Source organism: Phoca vitulina, unplaced genomic scaffold (genome assembly GCF_004348235.1).
Source record: "Phoca vitulina isolate PV1807 unplaced genomic scaffold, GSC_HSeal_1.0 scaffold5, whole genome shotgun sequence".
Lineage (NCBI taxonomy): Eukaryota > Metazoa > Chordata > Mammalia > Carnivora > Phocidae > Phoca > Phoca vitulina.
This window is the reverse complement of record NW_022589708.1, coordinates 62,458,595-62,485,924: the sequence shown is the minus strand read 5'-3', so window position 1 is coordinate 62,485,924 and position 27,330 is coordinate 62,458,595. Positions and strand designations below refer to the sequence as shown.

General features: G+C 35.4%; 1 protein-coding gene across 2 annotated transcripts in view; it reads left to right on the top strand.

The window, feature by feature from the left end:
• Window positions 1-5,800: 5,800 nt before the first annotated feature.
• The window catches only part of COG6 (component of oligomeric golgi complex 6), an 89,979-nt gene continuing 68,449 nt past the window's right edge, over window positions 5,801-27,330 (top strand). The window contains exons 1-7 of one of the 2 annotated variants that reach the window (XM_032403106.1): window positions 5,801-6,020; window positions 8,776-8,919; window positions 13,324-13,395; window positions 18,756-18,814; window positions 24,455-24,566; window positions 26,220-26,302; window positions 26,674-26,744. In XM_032403106.1, coding sequence (XP_032258997.1) covers window positions 5,868-6,020; window positions 8,776-8,919; window positions 13,324-13,395; window positions 18,756-18,814; window positions 24,455-24,566; window positions 26,220-26,302; window positions 26,674-26,744 — 694 coding nt within the window. In that variant the 5' untranslated portion in view covers window positions 5,801-5,867. The remainder of the gene's footprint in view (window positions 6,021-8,775; window positions 8,920-13,323; window positions 13,396-18,755; window positions 18,815-24,454; window positions 24,567-26,219; window positions 26,303-26,673; window positions 26,745-27,330) is intronic. The other variant, XM_032403107.1, reaches the window with a different exon arrangement.

Sequence of the window (27,330 nt, the reverse complement as noted above, 5' to 3'; positions counted from 1 at the left end):
CATTAATAGTCAACATAATAAAATTTTGTAGTTGTAGATACAACTTATATATAAAGTAAATCCTCTTATAAATCTAGTGATTGCTAATTAATGCTCAATTAGTTTCTGGATGTAAGATATCAAATTTCCCCAAGCACTTAAATACAACTTACAAATTTAAGTCATATATTATGTTAAACATTTCACAGTAAAGTCATGCAAATTGTATGTTCTCCTAAATAATTTAAGGTCCTTGTAAATGTGATTGTTTTAATTATCTGAAACTTTTCAACTTAAAATATTTAATATATCTGGTTTTCTAAAGTACTTTAAACAGATAAGTGGAATTACAAATCTAACATACAAAATTTCTTTAAGTTCTTAAATGATACTTTTACACCTAATAATAAAGATTTGATGATTCAGATTTATTTAAACTTATAAATACTGTTAAAAATTTATCAAATATTGTACCTATTAAATTTAAAATCACAAAAACACTTTAAAGTTATGTTTAATATGTCAGATTTAATATATCAGATTTAAAAAGAAGGCAACACACATTTTTTAGATGATTATATACTGCTCAAATTTCCCATTTTCTTTTTCATTTATTTTCTGCAGCTGTGGTCACCTAGATTTGCACTTAACCTTTTAAATTTGGTATAGATATAGCGATTCCAAGGATTTGATTTTATCATTCTCTTTTCTCTGGTTATATTTACATCTTCCTGGAGTTGCTAAGTCTTTTATCATCTCTTTATTCAAAAAATTTCAGATGGTGATCAGAGATTCTGGACAGGGACTTGGAACCTAGTGGTCATTTCCAGAATAACTTCCTGAGCTGCCTGTTAATATACCAAACCTGTTCATATAGAAAGGAGGTTTTTCAAATCCTTGCATTTTCTCACAAATGGTTTCATCTGGCTATTCTTAGCCATTTTATTTTTACTATAATTTCTGATACAACTCTTACTATAACTCCTTCCTAAATATAATTGCCTAATTATAGCTCTTACCCTACTCAGTTGCAATTAACTTCTGCTGTCAGCTCAAAGTTAATGAAATCTGCAGGACAGTGCCCACCTCTCCCCTGTGCTGTGGTTATAACTAATATCTTTACTATGTTGTTGCTTTTGCACCTTTCTTATATAGATTCCTTCCTTATCTGTCACCCAGACCACAAATTTATAGCTGTTAGGTTGGCCAGAATTACCTTTCTGGTGTTGTGTACTATTGGGTTGGGATTGTAAATCATGATGTCCTGACCAATGGATGGGCATATGGCCAAAGTGGACTTGCTTCAGGACTTTTAATGTTGAGCTGAGGCAAAATTAAAAACAAAAAAAATGAACACACACACACACACACACACACACACAAAACAGAACCAGCAGGAGTGTCCTAAACACCAAGTGGTTCTAGCCACTGAGATCTATTCCTGCTGGTTCCCAGTTGAGTTTTCAGCCTTCCTTTCAGTCCTTTGAGCCTTCAGATCCTTCTAATAAGTTACCCTGTCAGTTACTTTGCAACCCCGAACTCCAAGTGATCCAGGAGCCTAGAGTAGGCTGTACAGATGAAGAAGGGGCTATACTTAGTGGAGAAAGGGCAGGGGGCCTGACCCATGCTTCAGTCAGATCAGCCACACACAGTTATCCACCCTGCCAATTTTATTTGAAGAAGATTTGAAATCATTGTATTGCTACAAAGGTGTGAGATCATTACACTCATGATTGCTAAGGTTCCAGAGAATTTTAAAGACAAATGGAAGGGGGCGCCTGGGTGGCTCAGTTGGTTAAGCGACTGCCTTCGGCTCAGGTCATGATCCTGGAGTCTCGGGATCGAGTCCCGCATCGGGCTCCCTGCTCAGAAGGGAGTCTGCTTCTCCCTCTGACCCTCCTCCCTCTCATGCTCTCTGTCTCTCATTCTCTCTCTCTCAAATAAATAAATAAAAAATCTTTAAAAAAAAAAAAAAAAGACAAATGGAAGGATGAGAACTACAGCAGGACATATGCCTGAATAAAAAAGAAAATGAGAAACTTAAGGCAGCTTTCAAAATTCATGGAGTATCAAAGAGAACAGAGAAATCAGGATATATTTCAATGTGAGAAGCCTCAATGCCTAAAGAGTGAGGACTGAGCAGTAAAGGCAAATAATTAGAGGTATGAATGGGGCGCCTGGTGGCTCAGTCGGTTAAGCGTCTGCCTTCAGCTCAGGTCATGATCTCAGGGTCCTGGGACCGAGTTCCGCCTCGGGCTCCCTGCTCAGCAGGGAATCTGCTTTTCCCTCTCCCTCTGCCTCCCCACCACCATTCACCATTCGTATGTTCTCTCTCTCCCTCTCTCTCTCTGTCCCAAATAAATAAATAAAATCTTAAAAAAAATAATAAGAGGTATGAAGAAAGGGTTAGGAAGTCCTTATTAAAGATGCATAGGAAACGTGGGATCATTACTTCAAAGTCCCTGAGAGAAATACGCAGCAAAGACAGAACACACTAGGAGTAGGAGGACTTCCACAGAGAAACTGATTTAACTAAAAATGAAAGCTAAAACTCTCATACTCGATTTCTCAGCTTTTCCAGAAACTAGAGCATGGGCACATGCTTTAGGTTCAACTAATCAGACACACAAACATAGAAACACAATCCAAGGACACAAAGGAACTGGCACTGTGGAGAATTTTTCCCAGAGGTGGGTCTGTGGCACAGCTATTTCCAATGACAGCAGTGTCAATATGGCCAGTGGTGGGTGCAACGTACGGAATCAACCAAAGAATCTAGGGTTCAGCTTGGGGGCTAGTGACATCTTCAACAAATTGGTCGTGGAGTAATTTCAGCCATAGTTCTGGCTACATGGCTTCCCTCTGCTTCTGCCTATTTCCTGAGCTTGGTTCTCCAGCTTTCACAAGGATTATTTGGTTTGTCCAATAGCAACTAATCCCTAAGGAAAAGATGGGAAAATCAAGTATTTTCTATCTGGTCTAATAATAAAACTGGCTAATATTAAGGGATGGGATTTGGGCAGCCTATGGCTTGCAATGACTAAATAAGTTAATCAAATTATCACCTGTGGGCACTCTGGAATAATATGCCTACTAATGGCAAGGCTTTGGAGGACCATGTAGCCTCCATTGCAATGGAAGTTCTTTTTTTTTAAGATTTTATTTATTTATTTGACAGAAAGAGATAGCGAGAGCAGGAACACAAGCAGGGGGAGTGGAGAGGGAGAAGCAGGCTTCCTGCTGAGCAGGGAGCCCGATGTGGGGCTAGATCCCAGGACCCTGGGATCATGACTTGAGCCGAAGGCAGATGCTTAACGGCTGAGCCACCTAGGCGCCCCTGCAATGGAAGTTCTTAATAATCAGATGAACAAAATTATTCTGGATGTCAGTCATCCTTCTTCCTAACTACCCACAAAGTTTGTTCACTTGGGCCCATGAACAAAGATTCTTAGTCTTGGATTACTCATCAATAACAGAGTACTAGTTACATGACAACATGGTAATGATCCTTATGCTGCAGGGTAGTTATCAAGATAAGAACAGCATATTAAAAAGATCTAGCATTGAGCCTGATTATCAATACATTTGAATGCTAAGGAATAGGAGCTATTGCTATTAATGCAGTGAAAAGTAGAGAGGGTTGAAAATTCTACCACTCACCAGATGTGGCTTAATAAATCATACATTTTGATGAAGCCACAGTGACCACTATTACGTGACTTCCACTTATTTCAGAAGCCAAAGAGCAAGAAAGCTTAAATAACCATCCAAAGGAGAAGAGGGGGATTTTGGGGAGGTCCTCCTTTCAACCATGACTTGGAAGGTAAGAATCTCCATGTTTTACTCTACAGCATGGTTCCTCTGTAGGGACGTGAGACTCCTTCACTCTTCAACATGCATGTATTTATTTTCCCATGAAATTAAAATATTTAAATCAGAGCCTGTCTTTTCATTCTTTTAGTGCTCTAGTATATTAAAGAGCTCAATATATGAACTTATCTTTCACATTTTCACGAAAAGAAAACCTTTATGTTTAATTTTATGTATATACATATATAACAGGTTTCTGATGAGGCTCACCCAAATATTTACTTTAACTTTGGAAAAATATTGATTTTAAGCACTTAACTTAAAATTTATAGTTAGCCTTATAGAACATATGATAATTAAGTAAACATTAAAAAACATACAAATGGCTTTGAATGTTTAAACTGTACAATAATTTCCATCCTCATACTACCACATATTATTCTAATTCTCAAATGATTTTGTTTCTTTTTTTTACAATTGCAAATTCAGAGAAGTACAAGTGAGCAAAGAAAATTAGGCCATATTACTCTACCTGAATAATCTCTGTTAATATATTCAGTAGCACATGGGTAAGATTAGAAATTTTCAATCCATTTGGAAAGGTACAAAATAAAAAGTGAAAGCCTCCCTTTCACAGGAATGCCATCCTGAAAAAAACGAAAAAGCTTAAATTTACATGTATCTACAAGGGATCATATGCACTATATGCACTATAATGCACCTTGCTTTTTTCACATATTATATTTTGGAATTATTTCCACATTAGCATTTAAATTTCCTTCACAGCAGATAAATTGCATAGCATAGTACTGAGTGAACAGACCATAATTTATTTATTCAGTACTTTACTGATGGACACTGATTGTTTCCAGTTTCTCTTTCTCTTGCTCCCCTCCCTCCCTCCTCTTCACTTTCTCTCAGTAGCAATTTAAAATTTTCTTCAACATTTATTGAATTCACAGGGCCTTTAGGGTCTTTTCTTTTTGCTAATTGAGCCATTTCTTCTTTATTTGCCAGAATTGGGATAAGTGATTTTGTCAGGTATATATATGTAATACACACACACACACACACACACACATATGTATATGTGTCTATCTATACATACACATATGGCATAAGGCAGATTAAGGACCAAAGCTAAATGGTTAGTGTTTCAGAAAAATACTAAACAAGAAGTTCAGATATTTTACTCTGATCCAAATTTTAAAAAGTGAGAGAAGAAATTTAAAAATAACCATATTTGTTATCTAGACCCTCCTGAGAATTTATTTTTCATCTTCTTACTCACTTCCTCATCTGTTACTCTACAACTACACTGGCTTTGGCCAATTCGTGGAACACCCAAGTTTCTTCTTGTCTTTGGACCTTTGCATTTACACTTTCTCCTACCTGGGAATGATTTCACCCTATGTTTCAGATTTTCCTTCAAATCTCAGGTTAAATGTCAACTCCTTACCAGACCTTCCTGGGTAAAGTAGGACCCTCCTTCCACTATTCTCTTTCACTGCATTTCAGCACCCTCCGAGCGCTCATCACAATCTTGTTAACATTTAACTCCTTTTTCTCAGACATATAATGTAGATCCCCCAATACCTACCTGAGTACCTAGCATGTAATATGCTTCAATAAATACTTAAAAAACAAGAGAATTCAGGTAAAGTGGATTTAATTACTGTAGAACTAACTTTTACTGAATTTATATGCCAGGAACAGGTGTCAGTGTATGTTACTCATGCTTAGCTTAGACTTTCATAGATTCAGGATTCCGAAATCCTTTTAATCCCATAAATCTTAATACCCAAACTTTAAACATAATTAAATTTCAGACCATTTTGAGAAACCTCCCACCAGTCTCCCCTTCCCACCCTAAGGATCCACCCGCTTACCCCTAAGTTCTCTAACCTCCCCGCCCTTCCAGCAGCCAGGCTGAGCTAGGCAGTCCGCACAGAGCCTTCCGCGACCCGGGGCGCATGCGCGGCAGACCGTGCACATGCGCAGTAGTCGCGCAGCTGGCGTGCGTCCCAGCCTAAGGCCGAGGTGGCTGCCACGGAGCTGGGGGCGGGGCCTGCGACACTATGGCCGAGGGCGGCGGGGAGGTAGTGGCAGTACCCGCGTCCGGGGCTGCCAACGGCCTCAGCAATGGGGCAGGCGGGGTCCCGGCGCAGACCAGCAACCCGCTGTCGCGGAAGCTGAATAAGATCCTGGAGACGCGGCTGGACAACGACAAGGTAACCAGAGCTGGCAGGGCCCGGGGTCCCGCGTCGCCCGCCGAGCTGAGGCTGGCCGGGGGCGGCGTCTGTTCGGCACCCACTCCCTCATCCCTTCGTCCCTCCGTGGAGGGGACCGCAGACCCGCGGGATCCGACGTGGGACCGGTAAGAAGGGGGAGGCCGAGGAGTCCCTGGAAAAGCGAAGAGGTGTCTTGGGTGTCCCCCCCATTTGGAAAACCTGTTCCTGGAAGGCTCTCGCTCCGGGAGGCAAACGGTGGAGTCTCCTACCCGGGAGGTGTTCGGGAGTCCGAACAGGGGGAGAGGAGAGCCCAGGGCAGGATTAGAAACCCATGCAAGAGTAAATTACAAGACTAGGCAACGTCAATGGGGGTGAGGAGGAACTGGAGAACCGGGGTAGGCATAATTGAGCATTTCCACTGACGGGTGAGAACGACTGAAATAATTTGCAGCGCGGAAGAACTGCTTGCTCAGGGCTCAGATGAAATACTATGTACTACTAGTTTTTGTTGTTAGCTAAGCTCCGCCTGTGATATGTGGGCTCATGCTGTGTTTCTTCACAAGATAAACCGTCCACATCCTCTCCCAAGTACCTCCTGAAACTCATCCATCCAGCTTCTGTCGTAGCTGGTTGTCTCTTCTGTATCATTGAGTCTTTAGGGAAATTGGTCATGCCATAAAGAAAAAATATATGTAGAAGTGAGAGAACTTTATAGATAAATTTGTAGGTAACCGAAAATAAGCTGTCAATAAGAATTTGTGTGTAAAAAAATAACCTAATATAGTAAGATGGGCTCTGGGGCCACCTATTTATTAGATATAACCATCAAACTGAAGCATTATGATTTGAGTAAGCCCCTTAATTTCTCTAAGCTTATTTTTCATCATTTCTAAGTTGAGAATACTGCTGGTAACTTTCTCAGGGTTGTTGTGAGGATTCAATTGACAAGAGAATCTTAAGTGCTCAGCAGAGTGCCCAGCACTTACCATTTCTTATTAAATGTTAATTTTATCATACAGCTTATTGTTTAATGTGTCTAATACTGACACCTATTATCTCATTTAATACAGCTGCTGTGATGTAGATAACATTATCTCCTTTTTACTCAAGAGAAAAATAACGTATTGAAAGAGTGTAACAAGGTTAAATCATGTAACCAATAACCGGTGAAGCTGTAATTTGCAGCTGTCTGTGTGATTTTGTTCATTCATCACTTTCGGACTACTTCCTTGAGCCAGGCCTAGGACATTTCAAGGTTATAGTCAAAAGAAATGGTTTCATTTTATGGTTTTTCTTTTTTTTGTACATAAATCTTTGTAGTGCTTTCTTAAATATTAAATTGAATTTAAATAGCTTTACTATTTTTGTCAGTCCAGCCAATATTGCAAAATAACGTTTTAACTGAAACATAGAAGGGTAAGCCCATTACAATATATGTTAGTTCAGGTGTAGGAATTTATATTTGGAGTTAGATATTCTGGGCTTGGTCTTCTCCCTTCTCTCCTCTATGCATATTCTCTCTGTAGGAGAACTCTCACTTTCATGGTTTTAAATAACAAAAAGGGTGATGATTCTCAAATTTATAACCCTGTTCTTGACATCTCTACTGAGCTCCAGATTTGTATAGTCTGTTGCTTACATGACACTTCTCATTAGTTACCTGATCAACATCATAAAAACTTAACATAGCCAGACTCTTGGTTTTTCTCCAAACTGGTTCTGCTTTCTACTGTTAGTAAAGAACATCACTTACCCAGACGAGCAAAAAGTGTATTAAATAATTTTTGATTCCTGTCATTTTTTTCACTTCTTACATTCAGTCCATTAACAAATCCTCTCGGCTCTACCTTGAAAAAAGTTGTTTTGGAATATCTCCTTCTTTTCACCTGCAGTGCTACTTTCTTGTTCTAAGTCACTATCAAATCTTTGCTTGGGTTATTTTAGTTTCTTCCTACCTGCTTCCTTTCTTGCCTTCCCCCCCGATCTGCTCTCCTCACAAAGTTAGAATAAACTTTTAAACATCTAAAACACATTACATTACTCCTTTCCCCAAAGCGTCTAGTAGTGTCCCACAGCTTCAGTCATACTGGCCTTTCTGCTGCTTTAGGGTCTTTGTACTCACAGCTTTTTCTGCCTGTGAACTGCTTTGTCCCCATGGATGCCTTTCCTATTACTTAGGCCTCAGTTCAAAAGTCACCTCAGAGAGGCCTTCCTCTAAGTTCTGCTCCCAGTTACTCAGTTCCTAGCCTGGAGGCTACAGGTGGTACTTCTTTCTTATATATATCCTTCCAGAGATAGTTTACACATTCATCAGGAAGTATGCATGTATATAGTCCTTTTTCTTTTTTAACAGTTGGTATTACAACTGTTTGTGTACCTTGCTATTTCACTTACTGTATCTTGAAGTTTGTATTATATAAGTACATAAAGAATTTTCATCTTTGTTAAAATGGATATATCATAATTTCTTTAACCAGTTCACTTTAGACGGACATTAAGGGTATTTGCGGTCTTTAAAATTACAAACTATTTTGCAGTGATGTATATACATGTATACATGCCGCAATATAAAAGTAAGTAGATCCTTAACAGTGTTTTGGAAATAAGTTTACTATTCAGTAATGTGAAGATCACCTGGTATTTTTTGCTTATTTAATGGAAACATTTGAAAATAATTTCATTAAAATTTGGCTTGAGATTAGGAAAACATTTGAAAATTGGCCCCAGTAATTGTCTTCTATTATCAATTGTGTAGGAGATGTTGGAAGCTCTCAAGGCACTTTCAACCTTTTTTGTTGAAAACAGTTTACGGACTCGAAGAAATTTACGTGGAGATATTGAACGCAGAAGTTTGGCCATCAATGAAGAATTTGTCAGCATTTTCAAGGAGGTGAAGGAAGTATGTAAATTCTTTTCATTTAACATTTATTGAGAACTTACTGTATGCCTAACTCTGTGCTAAGTATTTTTATGAATTGGGTTGATATGTTTGCTGTTCACATACCATGTTCAAATAGAAAACTACTTACTCCAGAAGCATCAGGTCCTTCAATTAGTGTGATTTTGGAATCTGTGACCTCCACTAATGCTGCTTCTTAGAAAGTTGTAACATTTGTTCTAGGATATTCTCTTAGAAATTTTTGCTTTTCTAACAACAAAAACAAGAAAAAACATTTCTTTAAATGATTTTCCAGTGGAAATTTTTCCTCACTGAATAAACCTCCTTTGGATAATCACTTCTCCATTGAAGATTAATTAGGATTGAGTTACTTTAGCACATCATAAATTAGGAAATTTTCAGATTAATTAAGATCAGTTACTTCTGGCATAAGTAATAATTTATCATACTTGAGTGAGCAGACTACTCACTGTAGGGTAAAAATGAATTTTATTATGTTATTATATTTTACTTTTGCAATATGTTGTTAATTTTATTAATATCACATATTCTGTATGAGTTGTATGAAAGTGTTATATATAGTTTCAGTGACTAATTAATAAACAGATGATATTTAATAGTTTAGAAAGATTTCATTGACTGAGGCTAAAAATCTGGAAGGTTGGAAGGACAGTTTGGTAGTGTTTGTAAGAATAGAAAGGGTATCCATGAGCACATCCAGATTGTGGTCCTAAATACCGTTTCCCACTGAAAGGAACAATCTTACAAATATCAGAAAGCAGGGAAGCTATCTGAGACCCTTGGGAAAGTGACAGAAGAACTTCGGAGCTAACTAGATGAGGCTTCTCTTGTCCAGAGAGAGGATGATTAGAGCATCAATAAGAATAACTCAGTGGACTAAAACATATCAAACATGTTTAAACCCACAAATTCATACTGATCTAAAAACCGAACAGAACCCTCGTTGGTTATATTTCGTGGATATAAGGGAACTAACTTATTTTGAAAACTGCTAAATAAAAGGAAAGAGTCAAGCATTTATCCTGTCTTTTGTTCCATTTACATACAGTTGTTGAGGGGAGGCTTCTCTTTATAGCTTTATTCTAATAAATGAAGAAGGAATGATAGAAGATGAGAAGATTTTGCCACCACTGTTAAATTTATGGATCTAGTTCAAGGTTTCTCAGCTTGGCACTATTTTACATTTTGGGTCAGACAAGTGGGGACTATCCTCTGTGTTTAGGATGTTGAACAGCATCCAGGGCTTCTATCCACTAAATACCAGTAGTACCACTTCTTCTTCAGTTGTTCACCCAAGAATGTCTACAAACACTGCCAAATGCCCCATCGGGGGACAAAATTGCCCTGGTTGAGCACCACTGGTCTAGCTGTTGGTCATCACTAGCAGCTAACCTCACAAAAAGCTGCTAACCCCACAAAAAGCTGCTAACGCCGTATCTGTCACTCCTAATAAGGGTATACAACACCACCTATGAAAAATTCTTGCCAGAAAATTGAACCAGAATATAATCAAGCTTCTAGATCTAACTGCCTGTTTATAGGAAATACTGGGGTCAGAGAAATATGTTAACACCACAAATATGTAGTCAGCAAATATAGAATATAGGGAACTGTAGAGACAAATGAGCTGGTTTCTTCAACAAATAAATTGTAAGAAAAAGAAAAAAAGTAGGGGGAAGTGAGACTGTATAGATTAAAAAAAGAAATGAGAAATTGCAGCAAGTTGCTATTTGTGAATCTTAGTTGGTTCCTGACTTGCAATAATTATTTAAAAATTGGGACAGCTGATAAAACTAATGATGTAATGTATGGGGATTAACATAACAATAAAAAAAAAGACAAAAAAAAAATAAATAAAAAAAAAAAAAATAAATAAAAATTGGGACAGCTGGGGAGATTGGAACACTGACTAGATATTTGATATTAAGAGATTATTGTTAAATATTTAGATGTGAAAATGGCATTATGTTTTTTGAATCTTCTTAGAAGCATATACTGATGTTTATGAATGAAATGATAAAATATCATGAACAGAAAATAATTCAGTTTGTGAGGGAGGGAGAAAGGAATGGGGGAGAAGTAGAAAGTGGGTAGAGAAATAGATGAAACAAGAGTGGTCGAAGCTGGGTGATATGTATATTGGCATTCATATTATCTCAACTTTTGGATATTTTTGAAAATTTTCCACAATAAAAAGTTTTTAAAAAGTTTATCATACACCAGTTGTATTTCCCAGCCTACAATTTTATTTAATTGGGGGGCAGGGGAAGACAGTTTGCCCTAAGTTCAAATAAAGACTTTATACGTAATATACAGGCCATTGAATTACAGTCATCAAAACTCTGCATTGAAGTCAGATATTCAGAGATGTAATTTATATTATTCCATATACATGGACCTGACAAATCAGGTCCATTTGGTATATTATTATGGCTAAAGTAAATATTACGAGTAGTTATTCTTGACCTAGCTGGCTGATAATGTCATAGTGCTATTCGTATTAGATTACACAGTGAGATTTAAGGGAATAGTGAGATTAGTTTACTTAGGTTTCTGCTATTGCTAATATTGATATTTTGAAATCATGCTTTTTTTTTTTTTTTTACTGTTCACCTCAAAGCAATTTAGGACTTCATTTAATGATTTGATTTATATGCTATTTGTTGTTAAGTATGGTGAGTAACATTTGAAAATATTGGTGCTATGATATTTATAATTCAAAGTACTTCATAGAAAGAAGGGAGAAAAATCTTACTTCTAGAACTTAGATTTATGCTCATATTCTGATAAGTGGTTTTCTAACTGGTTTGTCCTCACACTTTGTTTATGGCCTCACTGGGCAGCTTTCTTATCTCTTGCCCTCTGATTGGCTCATTCCTTCATAAGCCAGTCATGCTTCTATTTGAAGGCCTGGGTATTCTGTTGAAAGGGATTGTCTGCTGTCTACCACTGAAACTTCCTTGTGTGTCTTTCTGTTGTGTGACACCAAATTGAATTGGGGAAAAAAAAGATAGTAGTGCAGTATAAAGCTAAATATGATTTTGTGATGTCATTTTTTCATATAATATTTTTCATTGATTCAATAAGGACTGGAGAGGATGGTTTGGTAAAAAGTGTAGAGCCTGGGAGACCTGTTGGAAAACTTTTTTTTTTTTTGTCAGTTCACATAAGAGATACCAATTGACCTGAACTAAAGTAGTAGTTGTTAGAGTAGTAAAAAAGAAATGGATAGGGTGCCTGGGTGGCTCAGTTGGTTAAGCGACTGCCTTCAGCTCAGGTCATGATCCCAGGGTCCTGGGATCGAGCCCCGCATCAGGCTCCCTGCTCGGCCGGAAGCCTGCTTCTCCCTCTCCCACTCCCCCTGCTTGTGTTCTCTCTCTCGCTGTCTCTCTCTCTCTGTCAATTAAATAAATAAATAAAATCTTTAAAAAAAAAAAAGAAATGGATAAGATACATGCAGTAAGGGTATAAATGATAGGACTTAATGACCAGTTACATTCCCATGTACCTGGAGGGGGCTAGAGGAGGAAGTACACAGGGAGAGAATGTTACTGAGAAGATTGCCAGCTTTGTGGCATGATCTACTGTGTGATGACTTTCCACAAGGTAGAGGAGGCACAATTTTTAGTTTATTGGGTTTTCATATTTGCTTGTTTTTATTAATTAAAAGTTACAAATAATTCACTATAGAAAAGTTAGATAAGATCAGAAGCCAGAGCAATTGCTTATTATCCTATCACCCAGAAATAACTTTTGTCAGCATTTTATTGCCTTGCTTTTCTTGTGTTCTTCTGTATGTGTGTGTGTGTGTGTGTGTGTGTGTATATATATATATATATGTACTTTTTTTAAAATGGGAGGTATGATATGTATTGTTTCATAATACTTTTTAAAAATCATATATAGACATCTTTTATGCCTATATATATAAACATATATATATGTACACACATACATATATATAGTCATTGTTAATATATGCACAGATTCCCATTGTGTGGTTGGAAATGTTTCACATTTTCCTTTTGTTTTAGGCCACTCTGTGTTGATCTTCTTACATATATTGTTGCACACTTACCTGATTCATTCCTTAGGATAAATCTTAGTGTTAGTATACCTGAATGAAGAGGTATTAATATTCTTAAAGCATTTGCCATTTCCTATTGTCACCCTCTTCAAAAAGCATTTACTAATTTCTTTATATCTTTTCTAACACTAGATGTTATTCTTTTTAATTTTTCCAATCTTAAATATGGGATCTTTTGTCATGCTTGGGCAAAAAAAAAAAAAAAATTCATGAGATGAAAATAAGGATTTGGCTAAGAAAAGAGAATTTCTTTAACAATATATGCAATGCTTGCTGTTACTTTTTTTCCTTTTCAGGAACTTGAAAGCATAAATGAAGATGTTCAAGCAATGAGCAATTGTTGTCAAGATATGACAAGTCGCCTACAGGTACTGTGTAATGGTTGGATTTTAGTGTAGTTCCTGGCTCAAAGTAAGCTTTCAAAAATTGTTAGCTAGATCTACAAGATGTATGGATAGCTAATATATCATGTCCTATAGGAAATGCAAGTATAAATATTATGCTTTTTTTTAACTATAAATGCGTATTTTGGGTGATGGTTTACTGATAATGTTTAGTTAACTCCAGATGCCTTTATATTTTGATCTAGTCAGTGTAGAGCTAACTGTATAGAATTTTGATAAACCTCTCAATCTCATAATATCCCCAATCTAGCAGGAATTAGTGCCTTAGTAGAAAGTCTTAGGAATAAGTCCAGACTAAAGCTATGCCTAACAAAGACCCAGCTTAGTTATGTTTTGTGCTCAGCCTCCCCACAAAAAAAAAAAAAAATCTCAGGAAAATATCTATAATTCTACATCTGTTTATTAAAGTAGTTTGATAGCAGCAATGTCTGCAATAGCCAAACTGTGGAAAGAGCCGAGGTGCCCTTCAACAGATGAATGGATAAAGAAGATGTGGTCCTATATACAATGGAATATTACTCAGCCATCAGAAAGGATGAATACCCAACTTTTACATCCACATGGATGGGACTGGAGGAGATTATGCTAAGTGAAATAAGTCAAGCAGAGAAAGTCAATTATCATATGGTTTCACTTATTTGTGGAACATAAGGAATAGCATGGAGGACATTAGGAGAAGGAAGGGAAACATGGGGGGCTGGGATTTAGAGGGAGAGATGAACCATGAGAGACTATGGACTCTGAGAAACAAACAGGGTTTTAGAGGGGAGGGGGGAGGGGGGATTGGTTAGCCTGGTGATGGGTATTAAGGAGGGCACGTACTGCGTGGAGCACTGGGTGTTATATGAAAACAATGGATCGTGGATCACCACATCAAAAACCAATGATAGGTTGTATGGTGACTAACATAACATAATAAAATTAAAAAAAAAATAAAAGTGAAGTAAAGTAGTTTGAAACTTCTAGTTTGATTACAGAGTTAAGATTTAACCTAATTACCCCCATTTATATAATTTTGGAATAGTGAATAGAATAGGGTTCCTCTTAAGAGTCAGTCATGATTATGTTTAATACCTTCACATTTTTATTTAAAACTTATACCTTTAAGATTCTCCTGGAACTATTGACAGCTACAGTGATTCTAGGAAGAATCATTAATCTATGCATATTCCACAGATCAGTCCTAAGCTACTTGCATGATCTATCTCTAGAACCAGTTTCCTGTTTCTCTAAGATTTTAGCTTTCCTAGTCTTAACTAAATTTCAGTACTGGCATATCTATTGTTCAACCTTAGGTCCTTATGAATTACATATTACTTAAATAGTCATAAAATCTTTGCTAATTATTGTCATTTTACATTTTTTGCAATATTACTTTTGTTGCTTAGTAATTTTATATGACTATTCTGTTTCTCTAACTTTCTCTTTATTTCCTTTTCTCATCTTCTGGCTTCCATGATTTAATGCCTTTTCTCAAATTACACTCTATAAGGTTTTCTGTATTATATACACTTGTGTTTCTTTTGTAGTATTATTTTTATATTTGGTATTGTGGGATTACTTAAGTTCCTGTTTTAGGGGGCAGCATCTCTTGTTTTCTAATTTTTATCTTTAATTGTATTTTTATCCTTTTATCATAGCTATTTGTAGATGTGAAAAGATCAAAGTATTTTTATTCTTCATGCTATTTTCAAAACAGATTATAAGTATTTTAAACCACAAAACATCCTCTTTGGTTTTGTCCTTTGTATTTTCTTTGCACCCACCAGTCCTATTTTTTCCTTATAATGGCGTGAGCCCTTCTTTCTTTTTTTATATCAATTTTATTGAGGAAAAATTGATTTACAGTAATAAACTGCATCCATTTGATGTGTACAAATCAGTGCATTTTGACAATTCTATACCCATGAAACAGCTACCGTAATGAAGATGTACATTTTCATCACTTGCAAAAGATTCTCTCATAGCTTTTTAAACTAAATATTTAGGGGCGCCTGGGTGGCTCAGTTGGTTAAGCGACTGCCTTCGGCTCAGGTCATGATCCTGGAGTCCCTGGATCGAGTCCCACATCAGGCTCCCTGCTCGGCAGGGAGTCTGCTTCTCCCTCTGACCCTCCCCCCTCTCATGTGCTCTCTCTCATTCTCTCTCTCTCAAATGAATAAATAAAATCTTTAAAAATAAAAAATAAAAAATAAATAAAAAAATAAACTGAATATTTAAAAATATTTTATACTACTTGTTGTTTACATTCAATTTTGATTCTCAGATTAGGGATTAGATCTGTGATTTTGAAAGTTTTGTTCATCCATTGGCACTGATTTATTTGCATGTAGTGTTGTTGGAATTTTAATAGTACCCACTCAGACTATCAACTCTAGAATAATGTTTTTAATTTATTCATTCATAGAAAAAAGTATTATTTTTTCATTTTAGGATGTTGTACACAGGACTAATTAAATTAGCTCATATTTTTCAAAATACTTTGGATTTAGGACATTTTAGAAATGATTATTACAAGATACTTTTAGAAATGTAATCAGTTATGAGGAATTCTTTTTTTTTTTTTTTTTTTTTTTTTTTTAAAGATTTTATTTATTTATTCATGAGAGACAGAGAGAGAGAGATGCAGAGGGAGAAGCAGGCTCCCAAGGAGCAGAGAGCCCGATGCGGGACTCGATCCCAGGACCCTGGGATCATGACCTGAGCCGAAGGCAGACGCTTAACCATCTGAGCCACCCAGGCGCCCAGTTATGAGGAATTCTTAATCTCAGGAAACAAACTGAGGGTTGCTGGAGTGGGGGGTGGGGTGGGAGGGATGGGGTGACTGGGTGATAGACACTGGGGAGGGTATGTGCTCTGGTAAGCGCTGTGAATTGTGCAAGACTGTTGAATCTCAGATCTGTACCTCTGAAACAAATAATGCAATATATGTTAAGAAAAAAAAAAGAAATGTAATCAGTAATTGTTATATGCTGTGGTTTATCCCTTTGTGAATTTGCTTGGATAAATTACATTTAGAGGCCTGTGTTTATTATTTAATGAGAAATAATTATCCTTAACATTTAAGATAAATTGGAAATTGTTTTAGGATAATGATCTTCACTGGTATTGTTAAACATTATTTTGGAATCATTACCACAATTTATAAATGAAGAGTCAGGAAATATGCATAATTCTTATTGTATACCATTGAAATCAAGTATCATATTTCAGCGATTAATAGATGGTGTTTTTTGTAAGATATACCTTCAATTTAATAATGACTGAGACTAAAAAAAGAAGTTAGTAAGCATTTTTTGATATTGATTTTGTGAAGCATTCTTTTTTCACAAATATTAAAATATAAATATATTTTAGAATTGAGGGAATATTTTAAACAATTATATTAGGCAACAATAAGTGGCAGTGGATCTTGAAAGCAAAGCAACATTAGGAAAGATAAGGAAGAATTTGAAGAAATTAGTAGATTTAAAGAGTAGTAATTTTAGAATAGTACCATGGGAGCCATTGTGTTCAACTCCATTCCTTAAAAGTTATTGATCTGCTGAATTACCTAGATTCAAATCTATTTTCTTAAAATATTTACTATTTGCTAGGCACATAATTTGGTTGCAAGGAACACAGACTCAACTGGAGATGGGGTTGGGATTCTTATTGTTGGGATGCCCATATGAAGCAATGAGGTAGAAAATTTCATTGACAATCTGAAAGACTGTAGGAGGATTAGGCCTCTAAGAACCCAGAAGTTGCGGTGGGCTAGGGATTTTTGTCTAGATCTAATGCAGCTCTAGAAACATTTGCAGCAGAAGCTTGGCTCTTTATTGTAGTGTTCCAGCATGAAAATGACCCATATCTTAACATATTTGCTCTGGTATCCTATCTTTAACAGACTGATGTTCCACTGTATGTGTTTGTGTAACTACTTTATACAGTTGACACTTGAACAATGCCAGAGGTTAGGGGCGTTGACCCCCACACAGGCAAAAAATCTGCATATAACTTTTGACTCCCCAAAACTTAACTACTAATAGCCTGCTGTTGACCAGAAGCTGTTAACATAAACAACCATTAACACATATTTTATATGTTATTTGTATTATATACTGTATTCTAACAATAAAGTAAGCTAGAGACAAGAAAATGTTACTAAGAAAATCATAAGGAAGAGAAAAGAGATTTACAGAACTATAGTTCTTGTGTAAGTGGACCCACATAGTTAAAATACTTCAACTGTAATTTCCACTTACTAGTGGCTTTATTTATACATAATTCTAGCTCACTCTGTGTCGTTTCAGGGCATGGACCCCATGTCTCCAGCTGCCGTACATCCAGTTGTTTCTCCTCTCTTTTCTTTTCTTTTTTTTTTTTTTTTTTTTAAAGATTTTATTTCTTTATTTGAGAGAGAGAGAATGAGAGAGAGCACATGAGGGGGGGGAGGGTCAGAGAGAGAAGCAGACTCCCTGCCGAGCAGGGAGCCCGATGTGGGACTCGATCCAGGGACTCCAGGATCATGACCTGAGCCGAAGGCAGTCGCTTAACCAACTGAGCCACCCAGGCGCCCTCTCCTCTCTTTTCTAACTGCCTTATGTTTAGTTCTTTGAGAATCTAAGTAGCTACATTTGTCTTTTGTTTCAATCCACTTTAAAATATTTGCCTAATCTTAGGATAGAATAGCTTTTCATCAAGTTTTCATTCCCGATCCTCTTAGCTCTGGCTTGGGGGAGGAAGGATTGCTTAATATAAAACTTGGCCAGGAACTTGTCCTTTAGATATGGCTGTCTCTGATCATCCCCAAAACCCTATATGAGGAGTAATTTGTATATTCCAACTCTCAAATGCTTATCTCCATCTTGGGCATTTCTGTTGAGTTCCACACTAGCATTTCAGTGACTTACCTTACAACTCCATTTAGAGGTCTCATGGTATCTCAAGTCACATGTGCATAACAGAATTCACGTTTTTCATTCTTAGCCTTCTTTTCCAGTACTTCTGTTTCACTAAAAACATCATGAACTGTTAAATTCCTTAGCACCCTGATACCTTTCTCCTTGTAAGCCTTAGCATTATGTGTCTATTGAGAACTCTGAGTGGGTTCCTCTTAGTAAAGGTAGTGTATGAGCCTTTAAACATCTGTGTCAGCTATTTGGCCTTTTAAATTTTTATTTATTGGTTTATATTTTATTTATTTTTTGGCCTTTTTTATTAAACTTTTGAGTTCTGGATCTCGCACACTGTAAGTTTGAACTTCAGTAAGTGATACTATTAGTTTTCTGAAGTATAAAAATATTGAAATGTACTGATGTTAGATATGTTTATAATTTTAGGCAGCAAAGGAACAGACGCAAGATTTAATAGTAAAAACCACTAAGCTTCAAGCTGAAAGGTAAGTTTTACTTTGTTTAGTTACCTCTTCATTAATTTGGAGATTAAGTGGAAAGAAAATTATAGGTAACTCCAAATCAGAGTTAAGATAATAAAAAAGATGATTCAAAATTCATACAGCATATAAGATTCTAAGCTCTTATCCAAGAGGAAATAAGCATAAACGATAATTTAGGAGTATCAAACTTGATACTGAGGTTGAGGGATTATTCATTCTTGTAGTTGACAGTGTTGTGTATTGTTTGCTGTGGAATTAAAAAGATTGCTTTTTAAAATGTAGATTTAGAGTTTTAGTAATTTTATTTTTTTCCACACTCATTGTCTCTTATTTTTTTAGCTATGATTAATCCTCTCTGATATAATTAAGAGTTCACTGTATAAATTTTTCTTGTGGTAGTTTATAGATAAGGTATGTTAATATTTGTTCATTGAATAAATGGGTTAATGAAGGTGAGTAGAATATGGATTCATGTATTTTACTGTGTATTACAGTCTTTTATAATTAGTTGTTGGTTTGATTGTCTCTATTCCTACTAAACTGTGAGCTTGTTGAGAACAATGACAATTTCTTACCTGCTTTTTGTGTCTCCAGTGCCTAATATACTGTAGATTCAATAAATAATTTTTGAGTAAATGAATATGGAATGCAACTAATCTAATGTCAGGAAAGGAACATAAAATAAAAACTGAAAAAGAAGCATTGTATTGGAGCTTATACCATATATGGGACCCTAATTAATGTCTAGAGGAGGCAACATTAGAATATTGTGTTTCTATCTGTATATTTTCAAAACTAGGCAGGGTTGTTCATGTTTATAATTTTAGTAAGCTGATGAAAACGTTTTGGCCTGGTATGCTTTTGGGAGTGAAAATTCCTGACATTTTAGTATCCCAAGAGCTGTAGATATGATGTGCCAAGTGAACATTTGCAGAAAGTATTTTAGGAAAATTACATAGTAGAAATTATAACAGATTCCTGGGAGCTGGCCGGGAGTTGTTTCTCCATTTTTAAATATTACCTTTTCTTTTTAGCAAGAAACCTTGTTAAATAAGCGATTAGCTTTAGAAATAGAAATTCTGTGGGCTTATTTGGATAACATGACATTCTTACTGAGACATATATAAAGGATATGAATATTTTCCCAACTGGGTTAGAAGAAGGTCAGTCATCGTGACAGCTGATGTTCTAATAGGCAAAGTTCCATTGTCTTCACAGAACTGCAGCTAATATTTCTTTATGCTATTTAGTTGATAGAGGGTGGATTTCAGTGATAATCAGGAAATGATATCCACATAAATATACTTCTATATTTTTTAATACTATTGAAGTCACTATTTATTATAGATTTTCTTGTCTCTTGCGAAGGCCCAGCAACCAGATTTCTTTCTGGACTCAGAAAAATAGTCTGTGATGAACGTTTGTTTCTTTTTGAGGTGTAGTTTGTTAAAGTGGAAAGAAGGTAAGCTTTGAAGATAAAACCCTGAATTCTAATCTAAATCTTGAGTAAGAGTTTATTAGGTTTTTAATTTTGTAGAAGTTACTTCTTAACCTTCAGCCTCAGTTTTCACATCTGAAAAAAGGGACTAACATCTGTGTCCCGGGGTGGTTGTGATGATTGGATGATATGCCTAGGTGCTGAACACACTGCCTGACATCCGTCAAGGAACATTACCCTTCCATCCTCCTCTGAAGCCTTTATGAGATAAACCTATCAGCACATCTTGTTTCTACATTGGCTTTGGTGGGTAGGAACTAGTTTAGGCTATTTTGTGCCTAATTTTTTTTTTTAAGGTTTTTTTTATTTATTCATTTGAGACACAGGGATACAGAGAGAGAGAGAGAGAGAATATGAGCAGGGGGAGAAGCAGAGGGAGGGGGAGAAGCAGGCCCCCCGCCGAGCAGGAAGCCCGATGCGGGGCTCGATCCCAGGACCCTGGGATCATGACCTGAGCCGAAGGCAGACGCTTAACCAACTGAGCCACCAGGCGCCCCTATTTTGTGCCTAATTTAATTAGAATAGCTTTCCTCAGCTGTTACTTACTTTCTCATCCTTTCTTACTATTTTATTTTTTAATAGTTCTAATTTTATTTTAATTCTGTTATTTGTTATAAACTAATTCAGGTTTTGAAGTTTGTAAAAAAATATAAAACTTTATTTTGCACAAACTTACATATAAAATATATTGCAGAAGCATATGTGTTCAGGCAGGAGAGTATAGATGTCTTTTCTTCTTCCTCTTGTTTAAATATATAAAATTTAGGGAAAGAAAAAGAAGATCAGATATACCTTCACTACACAGACATAGCCACTATTAACATTTTGGCATATTTCTTCCCAGCATGAGTATATGTATGTAGTTCCATTTTACTTTGTTCACCTAATATTTTATGTTCATTTTTCTGTGTCTTTTATTTAGAAAAAACATGTACTTTAATGGTAATATTTCATCTTGTGAATGAACCAACATGTATGTTAAACATTCTTAAATTATTGAATACTAATATTATTTCCATTACTAAAAATAATGGCTTGACAGATGTTTTTAAGTCATTATGTGCATTTCAAATTATTTCGTTAGGAAATACTCTTAGAATTGTAATTAATGAATCAAATGGTAGGAACTTTTTAATTTTTTTAAAGATTTATGTATTGAGAGAGAGAGAGTGCTCATGAGCATGCAGAGGGCAGGGGCAGAGGGAGAGGGAGATAGAGAATCCCAAGTGGATTCTCCACTGAACTTGGAGCCTGATCATGTGGGGCTCAATCCCAGGACCCTAAGATCATGACCTGAGCAGAAATCAAGAGTTAGATGCTTTTAATCCACTGAGCCACCCAGGTGCCCCAAATGGTAGAAACTTTTTAAAATATCCTGACTTTTGACGTATATTGTGTAAATTCCTCTCTAAAAAGGTTATACAAATTTACACTTCTATCAGCAATATATGAGACTGTCTCCTTTGTCAGTAGTAGGTATTGTCATTAAAAACTGCCGATTTTATAGATGAACAATAGCATCATAATTCTAATTTACATTTTATTGAATGTTGATGAATCAGTATTTTTTCATTTTGTCATGCCATTTATATTTCCTAATCTTTTTTGTTTTATATATTTTGCCTGTTTTTAAAGTCTTTTTCTTATTATTTTGAAATTATTTGGTAGGAGTGAGTCTAAAAGGTAGAGTTAAAATATGATAGAGGTATATTTTCAGGAAGAAAAAAGCACCATAAGATGAATAAATCATGTTCTGGGAATGCTTGAAAGAATCATTAGAAGGATTAATCAGTTTATTTTAAATACTTAGGTAATATATGGATACATGTCCTGAAAATTCATTGATGGGTGTATTATATGTATTTAAAAAAAAATGTGTGTTGCTCTACATATTTTTTGGAGACTTGCTTTTTGCACCTATAAAATGCCTTGTAGATCACTTTATGTTAATATATACAGATCTACATTATATTTATCTGCTGCATGTTATTTCACAGTATGTATTTGCTATATTTATTTATATGCAGTGATTACATGAACACATCTCAAAGAAGTTGTAATTTATAATAGCCATTTATGTTTTATATGAACATTTATTTCATATGGTTTTATTTAAATATTAAAAGCTCTCCCAAAGATACCATATTTCACCTGTGATGTAAGATGATGATGAAGTCTGTTTCATATGTATCTTTTGTCACACCAGACCTTGACTTAGGGCTCTTACGCATCGTAGGTTCCCCCTTAATGTTACTGGATTGCACAGATGCTCCCATGGACTATCTAACAGTAACTTTCTATCAGAATGGTTTTGCAGTTTTACCTGGGAAGAATATATATGGTAACTAAAGAGTAATATGATTTAAAAAATATATTAGAATTTATTTCATCACTACTTTAAAAAAAGTTCTCATCTTGAGATACCAAACCCTTGTTTTAGCAGTATGGCCATTGTTCAACATATTTTTGGACCAAATCTTTTGTAGATATAGAGCCTCTGGTTCAAAGTCTTTATTTCATGGATTTTTTTTTTTTTTTTTTAGAATAGTCAACAATATTATTTGGAATGAAATTTAATGATTAAGAAGTAATATCAAGATAGATAATACTAGCTTTAATTAAAACAAAAGTAAATTATAAACTAAAGAAATTTATTTCCTTTGTGCCTAATAAATTGACTCTAAAGGTAGATCCAAAAGAAGCATCAAAAAGGTTTTAGTCAAAATGATTGATCTGTATAATCTGAAGGAATTTTATGAATTCTTATAATTACTTTAAATCCTGTATGTTAATGATTGGAGCTTTAAGAGTATAAAACAAAACCTGTTAAGGTAACTTTCTGATATCCATAATAAGATGATTAAGGACATATGCCATTTATCTAATGTAGATTTCATTGGGTGATTTACATTATTTGAGATAAACAGAATGTTACTGCCACCTAGAGGACTTTTACTTTCTAACTTGCTATACTACTTCAGAGCATTTGACTGAATTTAAAACCTCACAACCCCACCACACTAACAAAACAAACACGGCAGATGCATTGTACTCTCTATACATAAAATGTTCATGTTTATTTTGTTCACTCTCATTTGAATATTATTGAATTGTGGAATATTACTGCCTTGTGAATACTGCTAGTGAAACCCAATTTTATTTATATATCTTTAAATCTAAGATAGAGAAGCCAGGAATGTTGAAATTCATTCAGGTAGTTTGTAGTCCTAACTTGCTTTTAGATGGTGACTCGACTCAGTCCTTCAGGTCCTTGCAGACCACATTCCAGAGGAGAGCGTGTCTTTTTTTTTTTTTTTTTTTAAGATTTTACTTTATTTATTTGAGAGAGAGAGTGAGAGAGAGAGCACACAAGAGAGGGTAGGGTCAGAGGGAGAAGCAGATTCCCCACTGAGCGGGGAGCCTGATGAGGGACTTGATCTCGGGACTCTGGGATCATGACCTGAGCCGAAGGCAGCTGCTTAACCACCTGAGCCACCTAACCATGCAGGTGCCCAAGCATGCCTTTTCTTAATTGTCAACCTAGTCTAGAGAGGTTGCATCCAGATAATGTAATTTAAAAGGCTTTTTTATTACCGTATCATGCAGAAAAAGTGGGGAAGACAAAAGTGAAGTGCTTTTATGGATTTATGAAGAATTGGTAAATGAGTTCTTGACTTCTGTTTCTAACCTGAAGTAAAAAATAGTAGACCTGATTTTTGGTTGCTGTGTACTTCATGTGAAAACTTCAGAAGCTTAGGATTTTTACTGACTAAGAAGAAATTAGTTGAAGATGGGCATATTTCTCTCCTGTAAGATAACCTTGTTACTACAAGATGAACAGTTCAAGTACATGTAAATGGCTGAGAATTTGTTGTGCAGGGACCATTTGTGAACTTATTTCTTCTTTTGCATAATGATTAACTACTTTTGCTGTCTGCAGGTATCTGAGGTAGAACAAGTTCAGCTAATTTTATTAACTACATGCCTGATGAGCTTCTAATGTTTGAGGCAGAAATGAGGTTTTCAAAGATGTTGAGAATCTTTCACACTTGTTTTAAGAAATTATTATGTCAGAGATATAACTTGTTTTAGGCGATGCAAATTCACAGCATGCGTGACTTTTTATTGCTTTTTTAAAATTATAGTCAAAGATTAGAAATAAGAGCACAAGTCGCAGATGCCTTCTTATCCAAGTTCCAGCTGACTTCTGATGAAATGGGTCTCCTCCGAGGCACTAGAGAAGGACCTATTACTGAGGTATCTTGTTCATTGTTACAATCATTTAAAGCATAGCAGATACTGATTTGCAGAGAAATCACTTTTTTTAAGGCTTTATTTTACCATCTTAAAAGTTTGATTTAAAAATGTATTTTAAGTTTAGAAACTAAGATGCATCTTAAATTACCTTAATTTGGCTTTTTTGCTTGTTTATTCAAAGCAATATCTAAACTTTTTTTTTTTAAGAAATCAAAGAGTATCAAATTTATAAAGAAAACCTACTCCTCCTCATCTCTAAGTCCTTCGTCAACCATTTTCAACCTTGTTAATTGCTTCTTTTCTAAATTCTGCATCCTGGATCTGTTGATTTAAAAAAAAAAAAAAAAAGGCTTTGGTTATCTATGTTACCTATTATCTATTGATTTCCTATCATGAAATAGGAGATTTTAGTCTCTTACCCTCCTCTTACACACATACATGTTGTCTTTCCTTCCTACCTTACAGTACAGTTATATGACATTTTCTCTTTTCATTACCATGGCATTACAATGAATACATGTTTCTTCTTGTCTTTCCTGGAATTTGAAATTCCTTCTCTTTTCATCTAATTAATTTCTGAATCTATGCCCTTCTTTCCAAACTGACACAAAACTCTAAAGCCCCTCAAAATGCTAAACAACCAGTTAAAGTTTTGTTTCTTTGTTTTTCCTGAAGACATTCACTTTCTCCAAAAAGGAATTTTGCAGTCTTCTCACTGGGAAAAGCTATAAACCTAAGCCCGTTGTCATCGTTCAAGGGTTGAGAACAGGACAAGTTCTCAGAAGGGGGAGGGGCTCGCTGAGCTGCTCTTGATAGATGTCACTCTTTTCTTACTGCTAGGCTAGAGTGGAATCAGTCATCTGGGAGTAAGGAGTTAAGTAGGTAGAGAATTGGTTTGTACATTACTTATTGGTGGTTATTGCCCTTTATAGTTTGTGGAACTTTGCACATTTGAAATATTTGACATCTTACCTTTCCTCCACTTAGCAGAAATAGTAAACGGTATTAGAAGAGTTTTTTTTTTTTTTTTTTAATTTCACTCATCAAAGAAAAATAACTAATTCATTATTTTCATGATTGGAACATTGTTACTGGAAACTAAGGCTTCAGTGCCTTTTTCTAAAGGAAAAAAAAAAATCTTGAAGTTCAGCATCAGTCAGTTCCTGTATATTTATGAGCAGCTTTTATGCCTCCAACTTTACATTCTACTCTTGGATTAGGGGGCAGGAACAGGTATATAAAAGATATGTAAAACATCATCTTCAGTGATAACAAAGCTATGGTTAATTAAGTCATAAGGTGTGTAATACGTAGCATGTTTTTCTTTATGTAGTCATCTTTAGGTTTGCATTCTCTCTCACTAGACTATATATTTCTTGAGGACAGGGATTTTTGTCTTTATAAATTTTGTGTTCCCGGCAACTAGCATACTATTTGGTACTAGCAGACATTGAATTAATGTGTTTTAAAATGTAAATAAATATCTGTTATACTTTCTCTAAAAATTTAGAGAAAGTTGAGGTCAGTTTTAGGAAGCCTTCATTAGAGTAAGTGAAAGGATTTGTTTTTCCCTTGTAGTGATATTTCAATTTAGAGTAATGCAATTTCACCTGAAAACATGGACATTTTAAAGTTGCATTCTTAATTTTAAAGGATTTTTTCAAGGCATTGGGAAGAGTAAAACGGATTCATAACGATGTCAAAGTTCTCTTGCGTACAAACCAACAAACAGCAGGGTGAGTAGTAGCCTTTTCAGTTTATTTCAAATCATTTCCTTGTATATTTCTAAAATTTTAAAGGCATCCGAGGTCCTTTTTGAAATAATGACATTTTGTGAAATAGGAATTTAATCTTTATGTATCTTTGGATAAGGAGGGAGTTAGTTATACCCTGATACTTACAGAGTAAAACAACACTTGCCAATCTAAGTGATGGTATTAAAATTTGACATTTATTAAGTCATAAAAAAATTATTGAAAAATCATTCCATAAAATGATAAAAAGTTAATATGTTGTAACCAGATCACTCTGTAATTAAAACAATTAAATTCTTAGGTGTAGCTATTGTCTAAAACTTTAAATTAAAATAAATCTTTAATTTTCTTAGTTTAGAAATTATGGAACAGATGGCCTTGCTTCAAGAAACAGCTTATGAAAGGCTTTATCGGTGGGCTCAAAGTAAGTGATTTCTTTCATACGGTCTAGATGCATGAATATTAGTTTTCAATTTGGTTATTTCACCTGACCTTTGTTATCATATTTTGATCTTAGTAATCAAAAAGTATTTTTAAAAAGAAAAATGAACTTTACTTTTGAACATACTGTGTTTGTATCATGAGCATCTTCTATCATTGAAGCTCTGTATGATTAAGGATGATAATAAAAAAATAAAGTCAGTATTTCTGCCCTACATTATCTTAGAGTTGATTAGACATTTTTTATTATTTAAATAACTGTTTTATACATGGTGAATTGATTTTTCTCTTGCTGCTTTAACAAATCACCACAAACTTAATGACTTTGGACAACACAAATTTATTATCTTATAGTTCTGTAGGTCAGAAATCAGACATGGTGTCACCACAAATAATGTTGGTAGGGCTGCATTCATTTCTGGAGGCTCTAAGAAAAATCCGTTTCCTTGTTCATTTAGTTTGTTGGCATAATTTAGTAACTTGAGTCTGTAGGACGGACTGAGGTGTGAGTTTCCTTGCGGGCTGTCACTGAGGGCTTTTCCCAGTTTTAGAGGCTTCCTACATTCTTT